Source organism: Sebastes umbrosus, chromosome 9, assembly GCF_015220745.1.
Source record: "Sebastes umbrosus isolate fSebUmb1 chromosome 9, fSebUmb1.pri, whole genome shotgun sequence".
In the NCBI taxonomy this organism is placed as follows: domain Eukaryota; kingdom Metazoa; phylum Chordata; class Actinopteri; order Perciformes; family Sebastidae; genus Sebastes; species Sebastes umbrosus.
The window spans coordinates 15,905,206-15,921,739 of NC_051277.1; the positions used below are offsets into that span (position 1 = coordinate 15,905,206).

Consider the following 16,534-nt stretch of genomic DNA (forward strand, 5'->3'; position numbering starts at 1 on the left):
ATTTATTGACAGACTGCACACACTATGTTCACCCATTCACTCTGTATCTTTTATATCTCTATTATTTATTGTTTTTATAATTTTTGTATACTTTTACCTCTCCTGTGTTTCACTTTGTTTGCTGATATTGCTGCTTTGACACCTGAATTTCCCCTCCTCATCTTATCTTATCTTATCTTATTGTATCCAGATGGGGACGTTTCTGTTGGTCTTTAAGCATTTGGTGATAATGTTTTCTTTCTTTCTTTCTTTTTTTTTATTTCATACCAACCTAACAACAACCTTTTTTTTCTGATCAGACTTGATTAGTAGAAAAACCCTGTATTTATCAGTATTAAAACATGAGGAAGGTGACATTTCTTCTGATTCCATTTCAAAGAAAAAGCAAAGTTGAAAGCTTTTCATTTTGGAGCTTTTTGTGTGTGGAAAAAAAATAATGGGTCCTTTTGGGTGGATGATAACCGGTGTCACGGTGGTGTCTCTGGTAGGTCACAGCTAAATGTGTCATAATCACTCATAATCATTGGATTACACCGGATTACTAACAGCCAACATCTGCAACCAGTGGGACCCCGTCTGCTGTGTGTACAGGACTGCCTTATGTGGAGGAGTCACCATCAATAATTATCCATTTCCATGCATGTTGTGATCTATATGTAATTGTTGCAAATAAATCAATTTTAAATTAGTTTTTTTTGTTCCATTCACGCCATAGTTATTGTTATTGGGGGAATTATTCTCGCAAATGTCATCAAGAGAAACATGAAAATGTTTCCACAAAGATGACAGCTCTAACAGACCAATTCTCCCCCATCAAAAGCCACCGGTGAGCTCGCATATGGCGGAGTGAAGCCAGCCAACACGAGGAGTCTGTCCATATTGCCAAACAAACACCTCGGGCCTTGTCCCATCTCATATTGCTTCATAAGACTTTATTGTGAAGGGCGATATGTGGAGGTTTTTTGTTTTTTTGGGGTTTTTTTAAATATAGGCTTTATTACCTACAACAGTATCTTTGCATTTCTGTGGGGTTTTGTAGCCTCACAAATTACAATTCAACCAATTTCGTATTAATTTATTCTAAGACTGTTTTAATGCAGATTTACATACAGTGTCTAAATAAATAAGGGATTAAGATTACAAAAACACTAAACCCTGACATTATAGCAAATAACATCTTTCTTTCTTTTTTTTCATTTGTTTTTTCCTTTATTTGGTTTTACTCATACATTTACATAAACATACTTAGTTAGGTACAAATATGAAGTGAACCAACTTTTCCACTAACCAAGCCAATAAGATCTTTCATATCATTTTGCCATGAAAACATTTTATTAGGATTAAAATATCTACTAGTGCCTACAACAACACTGATTAATGAACAGGTTGAGCTGATCTTTTGAAAAACCTACAAATATAAACCCGCATTGTCACTAAATGAATATAGTTTGTTTAAGTACTGTAATGTGATCGCCCTAAAAAGCCACCTGCCGCTTCCGAACCCGACGCGCATTAGTCTGACACTGAGACAAGTTAGTGGAAATGTGATTATCTGGTCACTTTGGGCGCCTGTTTCCATTGAATCTGAGCGGTGAGCAGCTTCCAGAGGCCGGACACTTTATCTGAGGTAGCCCATGGCCTTTTCTATTGTCAGGTCATTTAATGTGGCTGCACTGCATGTCTACCAGGAACAAACAAGGCCACCTAATGCTTCACCATGCTGCTGATGATCCAATGGTCAATTAGGCTGCTGTGCTTTTATTTTAAAGACAGATGTGATGGTGCGTAATTACGCACCGCGTAAAATGATAACCCTGGCTTTATCATTATTATTCTGCCTAAATAATCTCATATTTAATAAAAAAGCTATTGGAATGGATTATTGAGTAGATGTATTTCAATGATTTCACATTATTGTTTTCTATAATTAGACATGTGAATGTGACTGCTCTACATTTGGTTATAAGATGTGAACATTTAAGGCTTTAAATCCAACGTGTTGTGAATATTGGAAAAAAACATTTAATCATTTTTGGTTTCAGCTTAAAAATCTAAGATTTTGAAACAGTTGAACATTAAACGCCACAATGCAGAAATATAAAAAAATAACTCTCCACATTTGATTATAAGGCGATGTGAAGGTTTCTAATTAAAAGGAATAATTTCCTCCTTTTTGGTCTCTCCTTTATAATACATCCAAGATGAATAGTTTTCGTGTCATAAAGCACTTCCTAATAGCTTTCAACCAGTTTTTGATGTAAACTTATTATTCACCTACATTCCACATGTGTCAAACGAGACAGACTGAAGAGGAGACACAAGACAGCAAAAGGACAAATGATGCGTCTCGCCTGAGAAGTGGTAATAGGCAGAAGCATCAATTCATCAGACCCTACTGTAGGCGTGTGGAAAGTTTTTCCCATCTGATATCATTCGTCACCAAAACTTATAGTGAAGACATTTATGGGCAACAACAGACGGATGAGCTGAAAAAAACTATAGTTGGTTGAAACGATAAAATATGAGATGTTCGTCACCAAAGACGCGCAAAAAGATCATTGATCTTCAGAGATCCGTGCTGCGATTATTTTTACATATGTCATAAATTTCCATGAAGTTGCTCCATACTCGCCGTTATAATGATAAAAAAAAAACGACGACATCAAATACTGACTCACTCGGAAGATGCCACATCTTGCCATATATGGAATGGAATGGAATGGAATAGAATAGAATGGAATAGAATAGCATACAATAGAATGGAATGGAATGGAATGGAATAGAATAGAACAGAATAGAGACTTTATTGTCATTGTCATTGAAAACAACGAAAAACAGTTTAGCAGCTCTTGGCAGTAAAAGCAAACATTAAAAGCAAAACATAAAAACATTCAAATCAAAATGTAGACAAATAAATGGATCATAAAGTGCAGGTGCCATGATTATGGTTCAGCAGCCATATAACAAGCTGACATGCACGTGGTTATGGGGAAATCGTGGTTTATTGTGCCAAATTGTGGGGCCTATACCTCCCATTAACATTCAATCAGTCATTGTGGTGCCAGCCAACGTCACCAAAGACGCGTAAAAGATCATTGATCTTCAGAGATCCGTGCTGCGATTTTCTTTTTATTTACAAATGTCATAAATTTCCATGAAGTTGCTCCAATACTCGCCGTTATAATGATAAAAATAAACGACATCAAATACTGACTCACTCGTTGGTTATGGGAAATCGTGGTTATTGTGCCAAATTATGCCATTATACCCCTTTACCCCCAAAACACAGTTTTTTCCCCAGGCCATCAGACTTTTAAATAGATAATTCATACAACACCTTCTCACACAAAATATATCGCATACTGTATATACTGTATATGTCCTTAATATATATGTTCTTAATATGCCTGTATATATTCTTAATATGCCCTTGTACAAAGTATTTCCTTTTATAATTGCAATGTAAATGTAATATAAATTGTTCTTTTTAATGGAGCTTCACAGCAAAAAGTATTACACACGTTTGTACCTGTATAACCGGCAATGACAATAAACATCTTGAATCTTGAATCTTGAATCTTGAATTAACATTCAATCAGTCATTGTGGTGCCAGCCAATAGAGAGGGATGGAGGAGGACGGAGCGTTTTGACGCGCAAGAGAGAGAGAAGAGACAGAGCGTCACATCTCTCCAAACGCCCATCAAACTTTCATCAGCACAGCCTGCAGAGAGAGGAGACCCAGTAGAGGGGCCTGATAGAGACAACGAGGAGAGGACACGCTGGACTCTGCGATGGAGACACTACTGGCGATGACTTTTGGTTCAGTTTGACCCCTGCTGCTGTGATTTCACTCTGAAAATCAGGTTTTTTTTTCGTCCTTTTTTTTTGTGCGACAGAGCGATGGAGAGGATGGAGATGGAGATGGAGATGGAGCAAGCACCCAGCGCAACGAGTCCACCTCCACCTCCAAAACCAGCCCACCACGAGCCCATCAGCTTCGGCATCGACCAGATCCTTGGAGGAGGTACTGAGCCAGAAAACGGGCGCACGTCTGGAAGACAAAGTGGATCCGATTTAAGCACCGGAGACGGTTATTATAGCTTAGGAAGCGCGCCCTCCTCATACACCGCGCTGTCCATCTCCCTCTCCGGTATCATGCCTCCGGTGGAGTCGTCCGGTTCCTACGGAGAGAGCAGGAGTCTGGGCAGCCGAGGAGTGATCCGGGTCCCGGCTCACAGACCCATGACAGCCCCGGGACCCCCGGGACCCCAGCTCCAGAGCGCAGTCCCCGGGTTTGGAGGGCTGTGCTTCCCATGGATAGGAAATAGGTTCGCCAAGGACAGATTATCAGGTAGGCCAGATGTTCCAGATGTTTCCACCTATAACGGGCTCCACTCATTCATATTTCATCATTAGTTGTTTTTTTTATTGTGTTATAAAGTGATTACAAAACAAGTGAAGACATGTGCAGGGACATATATAAAAAAGACCAACATGTATTATACAGAGAAAGACAAATAACAAAGTACAAAAACAAAACTAAATCAACACAAGGGGATAAAAGCAGGTTGAAGATAGGAAACAGGTTCGCCAAGGACAGAAAATCAGGTAGGCCAGCTGTTCCACCTATAACAGGCTCCCATCATTAATATTTAATTATGTTTTTTTATTATTATTATTGTGTTATAAAGTGATTACAAAACAAGTGCAGACATGTGCAGGGACATATATAAAAAAGACCAAAATATATTATACAAAGAAAGACAAATAACAAAGTACAAAAACAAAACTAAACTAAAATAACACAAGGGTATAAAAGCAGGTTGAAGAATGTGTGTGTTTGTGTGTGTGTATGTGTGTGTGATCAATCAATCAATCAAAATGTATTTGTATAGCCCTTTACAATAACCAAAAGGCACCCAAAGTGCTTTACATTAACATCAAGAAATAACAGGAATAAAAACCTAACATATCATAAAATCATAAAAAGGTGCATGAAAAGCACAGGAAAAATGTCACCGGGCTAGGTATTAAAAGCCAATCTTAATAAAAAAGTCTTGAGTTTAGATTTAAAAAGTACTAGGTCAGTGACAGTGCGTATATCAGGGGTAACTTGTTCCATAATTTAGGAGCAGCGACAGCAAAAGCACGATCACCCCACCCTATTATCCACCCCACAGTGTGGATAATGGGTGTGTGTTTGGCATTGAATGAGGCTAGATGGACATATATGACATATATCTACTCTTAAACACATACAGACATCCTTTCTTTTATGTGTAGCGCATAGGGGGAACATTCATTATTATGTTTAAAAACAACAGTAAACTGCTGCTGAATCATTAAACACACCTGGGCCAAATATTTAGAAAGACTTTTTTTTTTTACAGCCAACTGAAAATGTTTTCACTTTAATTATTTAAATGGTTTAAAACAACAATAACAGAACACACAAATTTGTTTTGTTTTTTTAAATAATGGCATAAACTACATTTACAGATTATTATTGTGTCAGCCTCACGCACTGGCTTTACTTGTGTTTTATGAGTTGAATATTACATTTTTACATAAGAAAAACAAATGTAGTTATGTGCAATCACACAGCTGCTTTTATCAGGCTTTGTTTTTAAATAACCAAACAATAACAGCATGGTCTATTATGTTTGAAACAACAGTAAACTGCTGCTGAATCATTAATACGATACGATACGATACGATACGATACGATACGATACGATACGATACGATACAACTGTATTGTCAGTTTGCACTGAAATTCATTTTGCATCCATAGGCAGCTCAGTTTGAGAAAAAGTGCACATCCAATAGACCTACTGTTACCATAAACAGACAGACAAGTAAGACTCATCTGACAAAAAACAAAACACATCACAATTATTCATACATAACCCATTACAAAATTACCATCTGTCCTCTGGATTTATATGTCTTTAGCAGCACATTAATTATTATTTAGCAACAAGATGGACTGACTAAACACACCTAGGCCAAATATTTATAAAGACTTTTTACAGCCAACTGAAAATGTTTTTTACTTTAATTATTTAAATGGTTTAAAACAACAATAACATGACACACTGTTTTTTTTTTTGTTTTTTTTTAAATAATGGCGTAAAAACTACATTTACAGATTATTATTATTATTAAACGCCTTGTGTCAGCGTCACTGGCTTTACTTGAGTTTTATTAGATGAATATTTAATGTCTACATAAGAAAAACAAATATGTGCAACATCACACAGCTGCTTTTATCAGGCTTTGTTTTTTAAATAACCAAACAATAACAGCATGGTCTGTCATCATTTATTGCTGTAATAAAAAAAAATAACTACAAATGTTATTAATAGGCTAAATTGAAGATACATAAAATAAGATACATTTATCTTCAACGTATCCATGGTCACAGATAATGGATAAATTGAAGATAAATAAGAACATTCTATTATGCTGCTTCAGAACTAAAAGTAAAATACAAATAAAATAATAAAATGTGTGCTATGTTTTCTGTATTTATCACAAAGGTAAAGAAGATAAATTGAAGATGAACAGAAGCCTTTATTAACAAAGGTCTATAATATATAGGCTATATGTGAAGAAGAGATAAATAGAGGCCTGTTGTGTAGGTAGCTGTGCAGAAACAACTTTAAAATGAGTATTCATTTATTTCTCATAATTGCATTGTTTCCAGTATAGGCTATACTTGGACCAGACTCATCTTTCACAATAAATCTCACCTCACATATCTCACATACGGCTTTACACACAGTCTAAATAGGGAATTGTTGTCAAACAGGGCAGATCTATGTGTGATATATGGCCTCGAATTTCCATACAGAGTGGGGGAGTGAATTAGTCTGTTTGGTGTCTTCCACTCACCGGTCTGTGTGTGTCTCTCTCTCTGTCTCTCTCTGTGTGTGTGTGTGTCTCTCTCTCTGTCTCTCTCTGTCTCTCTGTGTGTGTGTGTGTGTGTGTGTGTGTTTGTGTCTGTGTGTGTCTCTCTCTGTCTCTCTCCGTGTGTGTGTGTGTGTATGTGTGTCTGTGTGTGTCTCTCTCTGTGTGTGTGTGTGTGTGTGTGTCTCTGTGTGTGTCTGTCTGTGTGTGTGTGTGTGTGTGTGTGTGTGTGTGCGTGTGTCTCTCTCTGTCTCTCTCTGTGTGTGTGTGTGTGTGTGTGTGTGTGTGTCTCTCTGTGTCTGTGTCTCTCTCTATCTCTCTCTGTGTGTGTGTGTCTGTCTGTGTCTCTCTCTGTGTGTCTCTCTGTCTCTCTCTGTGTGTGTCTCTCTCTCTGTCTCTCTCTGTGTGTCTCTCTCTGTCTCTCTCTGTGTGTGTCTCTCGCTCTGTCTCTCTCTGTGTGTGTCTCTCGCTCTGTCTCTCTCTGTGTGTGTGTGTGTGTGTGTGTCTGTGTCTGTCTGTGTCTCTCTCTCTCTCTGTGTGTGTGTGTGTGTGTGTGTCTGTGTCTCTCTCTGTGTGTCTCTCTCTGTCTCTCTCTGTGTGTCTCTCTCTGTCTCTCTCTGTGTGTGTGTGTGTGTGTGTGTGTGTGTGTGTGTCTGTGTCTGTCTGTGTCTCTCTCTGTCTCTCTCTGTGTGTGTGTGTGTGTGTGTGTGTGTGTGTGTGTGTGTATGCGTGTGTGGTGCGGTGTGTGTGTGTGTGTGTGTGTCTGTGTCTGTCTCTCTGTGTGTGTGTCTCTCTGTCTCTCTCTCTGTGTGTGTCTCTCTCTGTCTCTCTCTGTGTGTGTGTGTGTGTGTGTGTGTGTGTGTGGTGCGGTGTGTGTGTGTGTGTGTCTGTGTCTGTCTCTCTGTGTGTGTGTCTCTCTCTCTGTGTGTGTGTGTGTGTGTGTGTGTGTGTCTGTGTCTGTCTCTCTGTGTGTGTGTCTCTCTGTCTCTCTCTCTGTGTGTGTCTCTCTCTGTCTCTCTCTGTGTGTGTGTGTGTGTGTGTGTGTGTGTGTGGTGCGGTGTGTGTGTGTGTGTGTCTGTGTCTGTCTCTCTGTGTGTGTGTCTCTCTCTCTGTGTGTGTGTGTGTGTGTGTGTGTGTGTGTCTGTGTCTGTCTCTCTGTGTGTGTGTCTCTCTGTCTCTCTCTCTGTGTGTGTCTCTCTCTGTGTGTCTCCTGTATAGCTGCTCTGGTGCCGTTCGCGGTGACGCGGCGGATAGGACACCCGTACCAGAACCGGACACCGCCCAAACGGAAAAAGCCGCGCACGTCCTTCTCGCGGGTTCAGATCTGCGAGCTCGAGAAACGCTTCCACCGGCAGAAGTACCTCGCGAGCGCCGAGCGCGCGGCTCTGGCCAAGAGCCTGAAGATGACGGACGCGCAGGTCAAGACCTGGTTCCAGAACCGCAGGACCAAGTGGAGGTTGGTAGGAAATACATACTTCATATTCAAGTGGCCAAATAGTTTGTACTCAGTGTTGGCCGGCCAATAGAGGGCGCTCCCTGAGGCACACACAAAAAACATTAATACTACTACTAATAATAATAATACAAATTATACAAATTGTCAATATTTATGTTTTGAATATGGAGTGCAACCAGTAATATGTGTAATTTGATTGTAATGTGATTATATTTTGTATTAATAATCTGAATCTGTAAAGTAACTAAAGATGTCGCACTGTTAAGAATTTCCCAGTAAAATAACAGTAAAGAACTGGCAGCAGGGTTGCCTTTATGTTACTGTAAAATTAACGTTATTATACTGTCGCTGAAATTTACAGCTTTGTACTGTTAATGAAAAATACAGTTTGAACTTTATTAATTCCACAGTATTTTACAGTTAATTTACTGTTTAAAGATGTTTTTCACATTATCTTACTGATTTGTTATGATGCACTATTTAGGTTGTATTTTTTACATACATTTTAATAAACATTATTTTTTGCCTAGATGAATAGACTTAGCAGGTTACAGACATAGGAATAGTCACACTAAATACAACTAAAGGCACTTGTTAGGAAAAAGGTTATAATAGACTTGTTGACACTTTTCCCAAAATGTCTGTCTCTAGCTGGCTACAAGCACAGAATGCAAACCAGAACAACATGTGAGTGAAGAACAATAAAGCTAATTCACTGATTTTACAATCATGTACAATGTACAAGCCTCACATGTGCAGATCAGGCACCAGAATAAAAAAAATACTATTAACAGTAAAGCACTGTTTTTAGCAATAACAGGTAAATACTGTTGAAATCCTGCTGTAAATTAACAGCAATTGTTTACAGTGCAGATAAATGTAGTGGGAGTATAAAGTCTAATATTTCCCTCTGAGATGTAGTGGAGTAGAAGTAGAAAGTAGCAGAACATGGAAATACTCAAGTAAAGTAGAAGTACCTCAGAATTGTATTTAGGTACTTAGTTACATTCCACCAGAGAGTACATTTTATACTGTTGTGTGTTTTTTAAAAGCATTATTTACTCTTCCTGTTGGAATGAAATAATTGTTAATTATTTAACTGCAAAGTAGTAATGTGTTTTTGATACATTCCCCTTTTTTTGCATTAAATCATACCGGTGTGTTTGCTGAAATTGATTGGATGTGGCACCACAGCCCTACCTAGAAAACTTTCCACCAGCCGCCACTGTTTGTACTCACATTTCATCACCCTCTTTTTCTTCTGCAACGAGTTACATCTCTTTTAGTCCTCCTGTTTTTCAAAAATCAAACTTTCCTCGTCCAGATGACCTCCTGCGTCATTTCCTGTCACTTGACCCCCTCGACACGGAACAACATAAACAGCAATAAAAAAACAAAACGCTTTTATTTAGTTTTATTATCATCTTTTCCCTTGTTTTCCTCAATTTCTTCTTCTTCTTCGTCTTCTACAATTGCGGTTGTCTAACATCAGATTTAACACTACAGGGTACCAATCACAGCTGTGGAGGCACTGGTATAGTTCCTTATATGTAAGGCATCGATGTATGTATATATATTTTTAATATTTATATTTTAATATGTTTTAATCGTGACTTTTTTTATAGTGCTTCCTGTATTGTAATGTATTATATGTAATTTATTATTTTTTATTTTTTATTATCTGGACCTTGAGTCTGCAATAAAGTTTGAATTGAATTTAATTGCAATTAAATATTAATATTAAGTAGAGTCATTTACCAATCATGCTATTGAGCTACATCGAATGAGTAAGGCATTGATGTATGTATATATATTTGTAATATTTATATTTTTAATATCTTATAACCATGACTTTTTTTATAGTGCTTCCTGTATTTTAATGTATTATATGTAATGTATTGTTTTTTTATTTTTTCTTATCTGGACCTTGAGTCTGCAATAAAGTTTGAATTGAATTGAATTACAATTACATATTAATATTAAGTAGAGTAATTTACCAATTATGCTATTGAGGTACAGCAAGTGAATCATTGTATTTTTTATTTTTTATTTGACTAATTTGTCATTCTTGAGACAAACCTTTACATCCTTTCAACGCTAGACACCATTTTATTCTAACGATTTATCTCTGCTATTTTGGGGGGGATTTTACCCATTATAACCTTTTTTCTGTTCTTTAATCTTACACAACATCACTTTTTTTTATTTATCTATTCATTTATTTGTATTAATGTTATTTATCTAATGTTTTTTTTTGTCATCAGGAGACAGACAGCCGAGGAGAGGGAGGCGGAGCGTCAGCAGGCCAACCGGCTCATCCTGCAGCTGCAGCAGTCCGCCCTCCAGAAGTCTCTCAGCGAATCAGCGGTGTCGGATCCTCTGTGTGCTCATAACTCCTCCCTGTACGCCCTGCAGAACCTGCAGCCCTGGGCCGAGGAGAGGGAGTAGACACTGCAACCAATAAGCAGCAGCTATTATCCCTGGGAGGATAAATACATTCAATTAGGCCTACATGAGGACAGTGGGACTTACTTTGATCCATGCAATGGATAAAAAAACAAACTGAAGAACAGCCATGTGAGTGGAGAAAATGGACCTGATGAAATGATGGTGAGTGTTTGTCTTGAAGCAGAACTTTCTTTGGAATAAATCTTGGGATCGTGAGACTTTTGCAAATCCAAACAGGAAAACTTGACTTTAAAAATTCTCGTCACCCTGTGATTATCCTCTTGTTTATTAGAATAAGAGGGAGAAAGAAATTTACCCCATAGACCTGAAGGAGGCAGTTAATTCCCCACAGTGTTTTCTCTTAATGCAACCATCCTTATTCTGAAGCAGACTTTTGCAACACTTTGAAAGGGTTGGCTCTGTTTTTTTAAGGTGAAGAACACCATGCAGCCATATAAAGGCAAGACTTACATTCATACAATCTTTATATAAATCTTGAAGAATCATTGAGGGCATGGCCTGATTTCCAATGATGTCGACAGCTCAATTAAAACAAAATAAATACACACAAGAAAATAATTACAGAGAAAACAAACAACCAGTTAAAAACAGTTACAATAAAGAGCGAAACATGGTTTTAAATTGACCTATAGGTACAATTGTGTCTAACACATATACAATAGTTACGTAAAAATGTGTCTGTTTTATCAAAATACACAAAATGCAGATAAAAGCTGGTTCAGACATTTTAAAAAAATTGTTCTGGTGCTTCAACTTTCTTCCAATCTCATTTATAAATGTACCAACTCCAACTACAATGCACAGGTGTTGTGCACCACCATTGAAAACCAAGAAAAGTATGCCCAAAATGTTCCACTATATGGGAGAGAAATGCTTTTGTGCGCAGTAATAAAAAGGGAGAATAGATGTCAGGATTAGAGGGGAGAGAAGTGCGGAAAATATGAAAGAGGCTGTAAGTTGGGTAATAAAGGGAGTGATGCATGTTCAGTGACGGTGGTGACGTTTTTTCATATGCACATTATCACGCTTTATTTGTGTGTCCTCTGGGATCGAGGCACAGATGTACAACTCTTTTTGTACTTTCATTGTATATGTGTAAATAACAATATAAACTGTTCTTGTGACCCTTTTTGCTCGTGCTCTTTATGATGCACCATAAAAAAACATGGTTTTAATACACAATAATTGTAAGCTATAAAAAAAAATGAACAATTATGGAGGTAAAATATAGCAGACATGAATTTGTGTTGTTTCTTGAAAAGTTTATTGATAAATATAATGATTTTATACAATATTTCAATACACACATTGTTTCATTCTGACAGTTGTAAGCTGTTTGTCTTCCTGTCTGTCAGTCTATCTGGATGGGTACATTTGAGATGAACGCGTCTCAGCAAGGATTTTTTTATTGGTAGCACAGTGAGTGGGCATGACAGAAAATCATTTCTAAATCTGCATTTTTGTCCTGCTCAATCTTCAAAACAATGGCTCTTTGTTTGAAACATGGCTTCCATTCCTTCAGAATCAGTGACAAGGTCTCTCTCGTCGTCTGTCCTATCCTTTTAGCTCTCCTCCCCTGTCTCTCCCTCACAGTGAAAGGTTGGTCGACATTTTTTAACAGACAGAACTGAAGACTCCTCTCTGGCAGAAACACGAATGAGTTACATGCTAAAAAAAATTACACTGATATTCAGGCAAACTTAACTTAAGGACACCTCACACACACACGCACACACACACACATGCACGTCCACTGTGTCACTCTGTAACCTGTAAATGGACTCTTTATTTAACAATGAGCGTCAGGTAGAATATTTATCCAGTTTGACAGAAAGACAGACAGATAGTCAGAAACACGCAGACGAGACACACGAATGATTCCACAAATACAACAGTTAAATATCTACAGTCGCATTACATTGAAACACTGACTGACACCACTGTAACACACACAGTAGGTGTAAAAGAGGACTGATGCAAGCTGTCACGAGACGTAAGACTGCAAGCTTGGCTGAGGTCAAATTCTGCAAACCTTTACAGACTTGAATATAGTCGGAAACCAGATGAGGTGGCTGTGTGAGATGCTACACCCAGACCTTCTTCCCATATGTATGCACTTAGCTGAGTATATTTGCCACCAAGTTTATACGTTAAATATGCCATATAGGCCTCTTGTCTTGCATGCTTCACAATATTGCTCACGTTTGATGTATTGACACAGAAATTCATGATGAAAACAGCTGTTATTTAAGCCTCCGATGCACAAAGTATGCGTTGGGTTGATCTCACCGCTAAGCTGCTTTTGAGAATTCCAGTCCTGCTTGATGATGTGGTTCAATTTACACGTTTCAGAAAAGACCAAATGTGAGAGAATCAGTATTTACACAATGCCATGAAATGCACACTGTCTGAGTTGATAGTTAATGACAGCAACAAACGAGGGAGATGGAGACGAGGTAAATGGTTACAGAGAGGTCAAATGAAGGGTTGAAGTCCAAAGGATGTTTTCCAAAAACGTTTGCCGCCATGGATTTGTTACAGCGAGATGCCTTCCGTCATGTTTTGAGGCAACCGTACCACCCAAAGCGACAACGTCCATGTTTCGTTTCAATTGCAGGCTCCTTTTCTCTTGCATGTTCATCACTCCTTCTCCTCTTTCTTTGTTCTTTTCTCTTCTCCCGCTCTGTGCTTTCGTCTGTTGCTCCGTCTCCCTCTTCTTTTGTTGTTTAGATGACGTTTTCAAAGAGCTGTAGAGACCTCATGATGTTTTCATCCTGTGCAAAGAAGATGGGAAATTGAGAAGCTGAGTGTGAGGAGAAAGTCATCCACACAATCACCATTTAATTCAGTTTACTGGCCACTAGGGGGCAGTAAAAGCCTGTAAAATGTTGGTCAGTGATCCCTCTGCAGACGAACAAACACACTGATGTAAAAGGCAGCAAAGACCATAATTAATAGCCGGTATAGTGAGACCTGAAGAGGAGCAAGATGAGCAAACAATCTGAGGAAACAAGGCCTTTTGTAAATAGCAAGTAAAATAGTTTGACTTTTTGTCTCTCACAGTAGGAAAAGTACAGGTGTTACTAATAACATTAACAATGACTCTGTTCTATAAATGGAATTCAGACACCTTTAATTCAACCATTCACACCTGCGCTTTTCCTACTGTGACGTCAAAATGTCTTCAGTGAAAAAGGTCTATTGCATTGATTTAAAGGGATCCTCAGGAATATGTAAGTGAGAAGTGAACTTTAAAGAAGATCTTTTGTGCTTTTTCTCTTTCCTTTATTATGTTATATAGTTTTTTGTGGATGTAAAAGGTCTGCAAAGTTACAAAGCCCAAAGTCCAGGCCAAAGGGAGTTACTCTCCCCCACAGAAGCACTGCACCTTGCCTGAAGTCCCGCCTTTTCTTCTGTAACGTGGTGATGTCACCAAGCAACACATTTGCATAATACCTGCCTAGCGGCTAGGCTGGCACGTCCTCAAGCAAAGCTAGTTAGAACGGAGCTGGAGTGGAGTCCGAAGAGTTTGGTTTGGTTGACCAATCACAACAGAGTGGGCCAGCTAACCAATCAGAGCAGACTGGGCTTTTCAAGAAGGGGAGGGGGGGGCAGGGACTCAAACACAGAGTTTCACAGCTGGTATGAGAATTTCTTTTTTTTTACATTAAAGCATGCAAACATCTAGTAGAAACCCCAAATACAAGTATGCACCTGAACATGAGCACAATAGGTCTCCTTTAAAGTAAAAAAGAAAAGAGTACCTCTTGACATGAGAGGATGAATTCATCCAGCGTGACCACACCGTCTCTGTTTTTGTCCATTTTCTGTAGAGAGCAGCAGATATACCGTTAATCCATTGGTCAAAGGGGTGTCAGGGATATTAATTAAAAGATACAAATGAGTTTGTAAATAAATAGATGCCCTACTAAAATCAGCCTGTTCTGTGAGATCACTGTCATCGTGTCATTCTCAGCGCTCGACTGCAGCACTTCTCAGAGATCATCAGCTACTAGTCAGAGTGACCAGACCCAAGATGTCTTTTTTCTTGGATTTTTGCTTTGGCAAGTTTAGATTATTTTCACTAATTTATTTACTCTTTTATTTACCATGATGGATATCACTGCTCATGCTAACTACCCAGTTTTCTTCTGCTGTTCCTGCTTCCGTAAATGTATAGCATGTGTTTGACTGATGCATCCTTGTTGGGTCAATCACTCATCAATAATTGTGTTGCTGCATTTTTATTCAACTTAAATAAAGGACTCAGATGTTGTTACCTGAAAGAAGGCGTCCACATGCTGTCTGGGTGCGTCGTTTTTCAAGACTGGGTAAGTGTACTTCCCCATCATGTCGTATATCGCTCTGACGATGTCTGTCATCTCCTACGAAACAGAAACACAGAAACGAGACGAGTCAGATTAACATAAAAATACAAACACAGTGTGCATACGACCGCACAGTGGAAGCAGGTTGAAGGCATGTACACATACACAAGCACACACCTCTTTGTTGATGTATCCATCTCTATTGATATCGTAAAGGTTGAAGGTCCACTGTAGCTTCTCAGTGATGGAGCCCCTCAGCAGGATGGACAGAGCTGTTACAAAGTCCTGATGGAGACAAAAAAATAAAGGACAGAATGAAAAGGAGAGCTAGTTTGGAAACTAAAACAAGAATATTGTTTGAACAGGAAGAATCAAGCAAACCTCAAACTTTATGGAGCCGCTGTTTCCTGTGTCAAATGCGTTGAACAGGTAATGTGCGTAGGTGCTGGCGTCTGCAGGAGGAAGAAGAAAATGCTCGTCAGTACGCTGGGTGGAAACAATACAGATATAGACTATTAACACACACTCTCTCTTTACCTCCATGTGGGAAGAACTGGGAGTATATTTGCTTGAAAGTCTCCTCATTCACGACGCCACTTGGACACTCCTGGAAAGAGAGAGAAAGGCAGAAAGTGATGGTTAGGAGATGTAGACTACAGAAAGCAACCTGAGGGACCTCAAATAGAGGTGGACAGAGGCTGATGGAGGGTTTAACACTCATTTTAGTTCATGGGCCACATACAGCCCAATTTGATCTCAAGTGGGCTGGACCAGTAAAACCATTGCCTAATCACCTATAAATAACAAATGTTTCCCTGTCTTTCTTCATTAACAATGAACAATCCATTTACAAAACAGATGATAAACAGCCTGAGATGAACGCTCTCTGTGTGTTCCAATACCCATATTACAATACTATTTAGTATACCAGAAAAAGATTTAGTATGTCCCAATATATCGTATGTCAAATGCAGTGTGCCAAAAATACCAGGATGTCCTACTACATCCTGCTGCATTTTGCAGTATGCAAGCCAGCATGCTTTTCTGGCTATTCTGACCCACAATCCTCACCGCACCGGATATACAGTATGAACAACAGGGTCAAAGTTCAAGGAGCAATGATATGAAGAAGTAGTATGTCCCAATGTATGCATGCTTCCTGTGTACTTTGTAAGGACAGCTGCAGTATGTACTAAAAAAAAAATAGAAAAAGTATGTGATATGGAGCGTAGCCTCTGTGTCCACTTTTCTCCATTTTGACAAAGATATTTTCCACCAGCAGATCCTGAATGAACAGCAGCCTACGCTTGACAGTGTTGTGTGATGTAGTCTATAGATCTATAATATCGTATCCAGCATAGGGCCTGC

The 16,534-nt window shown here is 38.7% G+C and overlaps 2 protein-coding genes across 8 annotated transcripts in view; one reads left to right on the top strand and one right to left on the bottom strand.

The window, feature by feature from the left end:
- Nucleotides 1–3,530: 3,530 nt before the first annotated feature.
- On the top strand, nucleotides 3,531–15,109 carry LOC119494927 (T-cell leukemia homeobox protein 3-like). 2 transcript variants are annotated; one of them, XR_005208323.1, is made up of 4 exons: nucleotides 3,531–4,352; nucleotides 8,132–8,369; nucleotides 10,634–10,979; nucleotides 14,815–15,109. XR_005208323.1 is itself a non-coding variant. In XM_037781160.1 (3 exons), exons 1-3 carry the CDS (start codon nucleotides 3,902–3,904, stop codon nucleotides 10,815–10,817), a joined length of 873 nt encoding a protein of 290 aa, XP_037637088.1. In that variant the 5' UTR covers nucleotides 3,531–3,901; the 3' UTR covers nucleotides 10,818–11,967. The 2 variants fall into 2 exon arrangements, 1 of the variants encoding a protein (XP_037637088.1); XM_037781160.1 differs by lacking the exon at nucleotides 14,815–15,109 and having other exon boundaries at nucleotides 10,634–11,967.
- LOC119494928 (Kv channel-interacting protein 1) overlaps nucleotides 12,086–16,534 on the bottom strand; it is a 48,813-nt gene continuing 44,364 nt past the window's right edge. For 5 of the 6 annotated variants that reach the window (XM_037781162.1, XM_037781164.1, XM_037781165.1 and 2 more), the window contains exons 3-8: nucleotides 15,704–15,773; nucleotides 15,548–15,618; nucleotides 15,344–15,451; nucleotides 15,119–15,223; nucleotides 14,603–14,665; nucleotides 13,535–13,612 (exon numbers count right to left, since the gene is read on the bottom strand). In XM_037781162.1, the coding sequence (XP_037637090.1) occupies nucleotides 13,565–13,612; nucleotides 14,603–14,665; nucleotides 15,119–15,223; nucleotides 15,344–15,451; nucleotides 15,548–15,618; nucleotides 15,704–15,773 (465 nt within the window). In that variant the 3' untranslated portion in view covers nucleotides 13,535–13,564. Of the gene's footprint in view, nucleotides 13,613–14,602; nucleotides 14,666–15,118; nucleotides 15,224–15,343; nucleotides 15,452–15,547; nucleotides 15,619–15,703; nucleotides 15,774–16,534 lie in introns of all 6 variants that reach the window. The other variant, XM_037781161.1, reaches the window with a different exon arrangement.

Coding starts and splice junctions, on each gene's coding strand:
- LOC119494927 (XM_037781160.1), top strand. CDS start 3,902: ATGGAGAGGATGGAGATGGAGATGGAGATGGAGCAAGCACCCAGCGCA. Junction 4,353..8,131: donor CGCCAAGGACAGATTATCAG/GTAGGCCAGATG, acceptor TCTCCTGTATAG/CTGCTCTGGTGCCGTTCGCG. Junction 8,370..10,633: donor AACCGCAGGACCAAGTGGAG/GTTGGTAGGAAA, acceptor TTTTGTCATCAG/GAGACAGACAGCCGAGGAGA.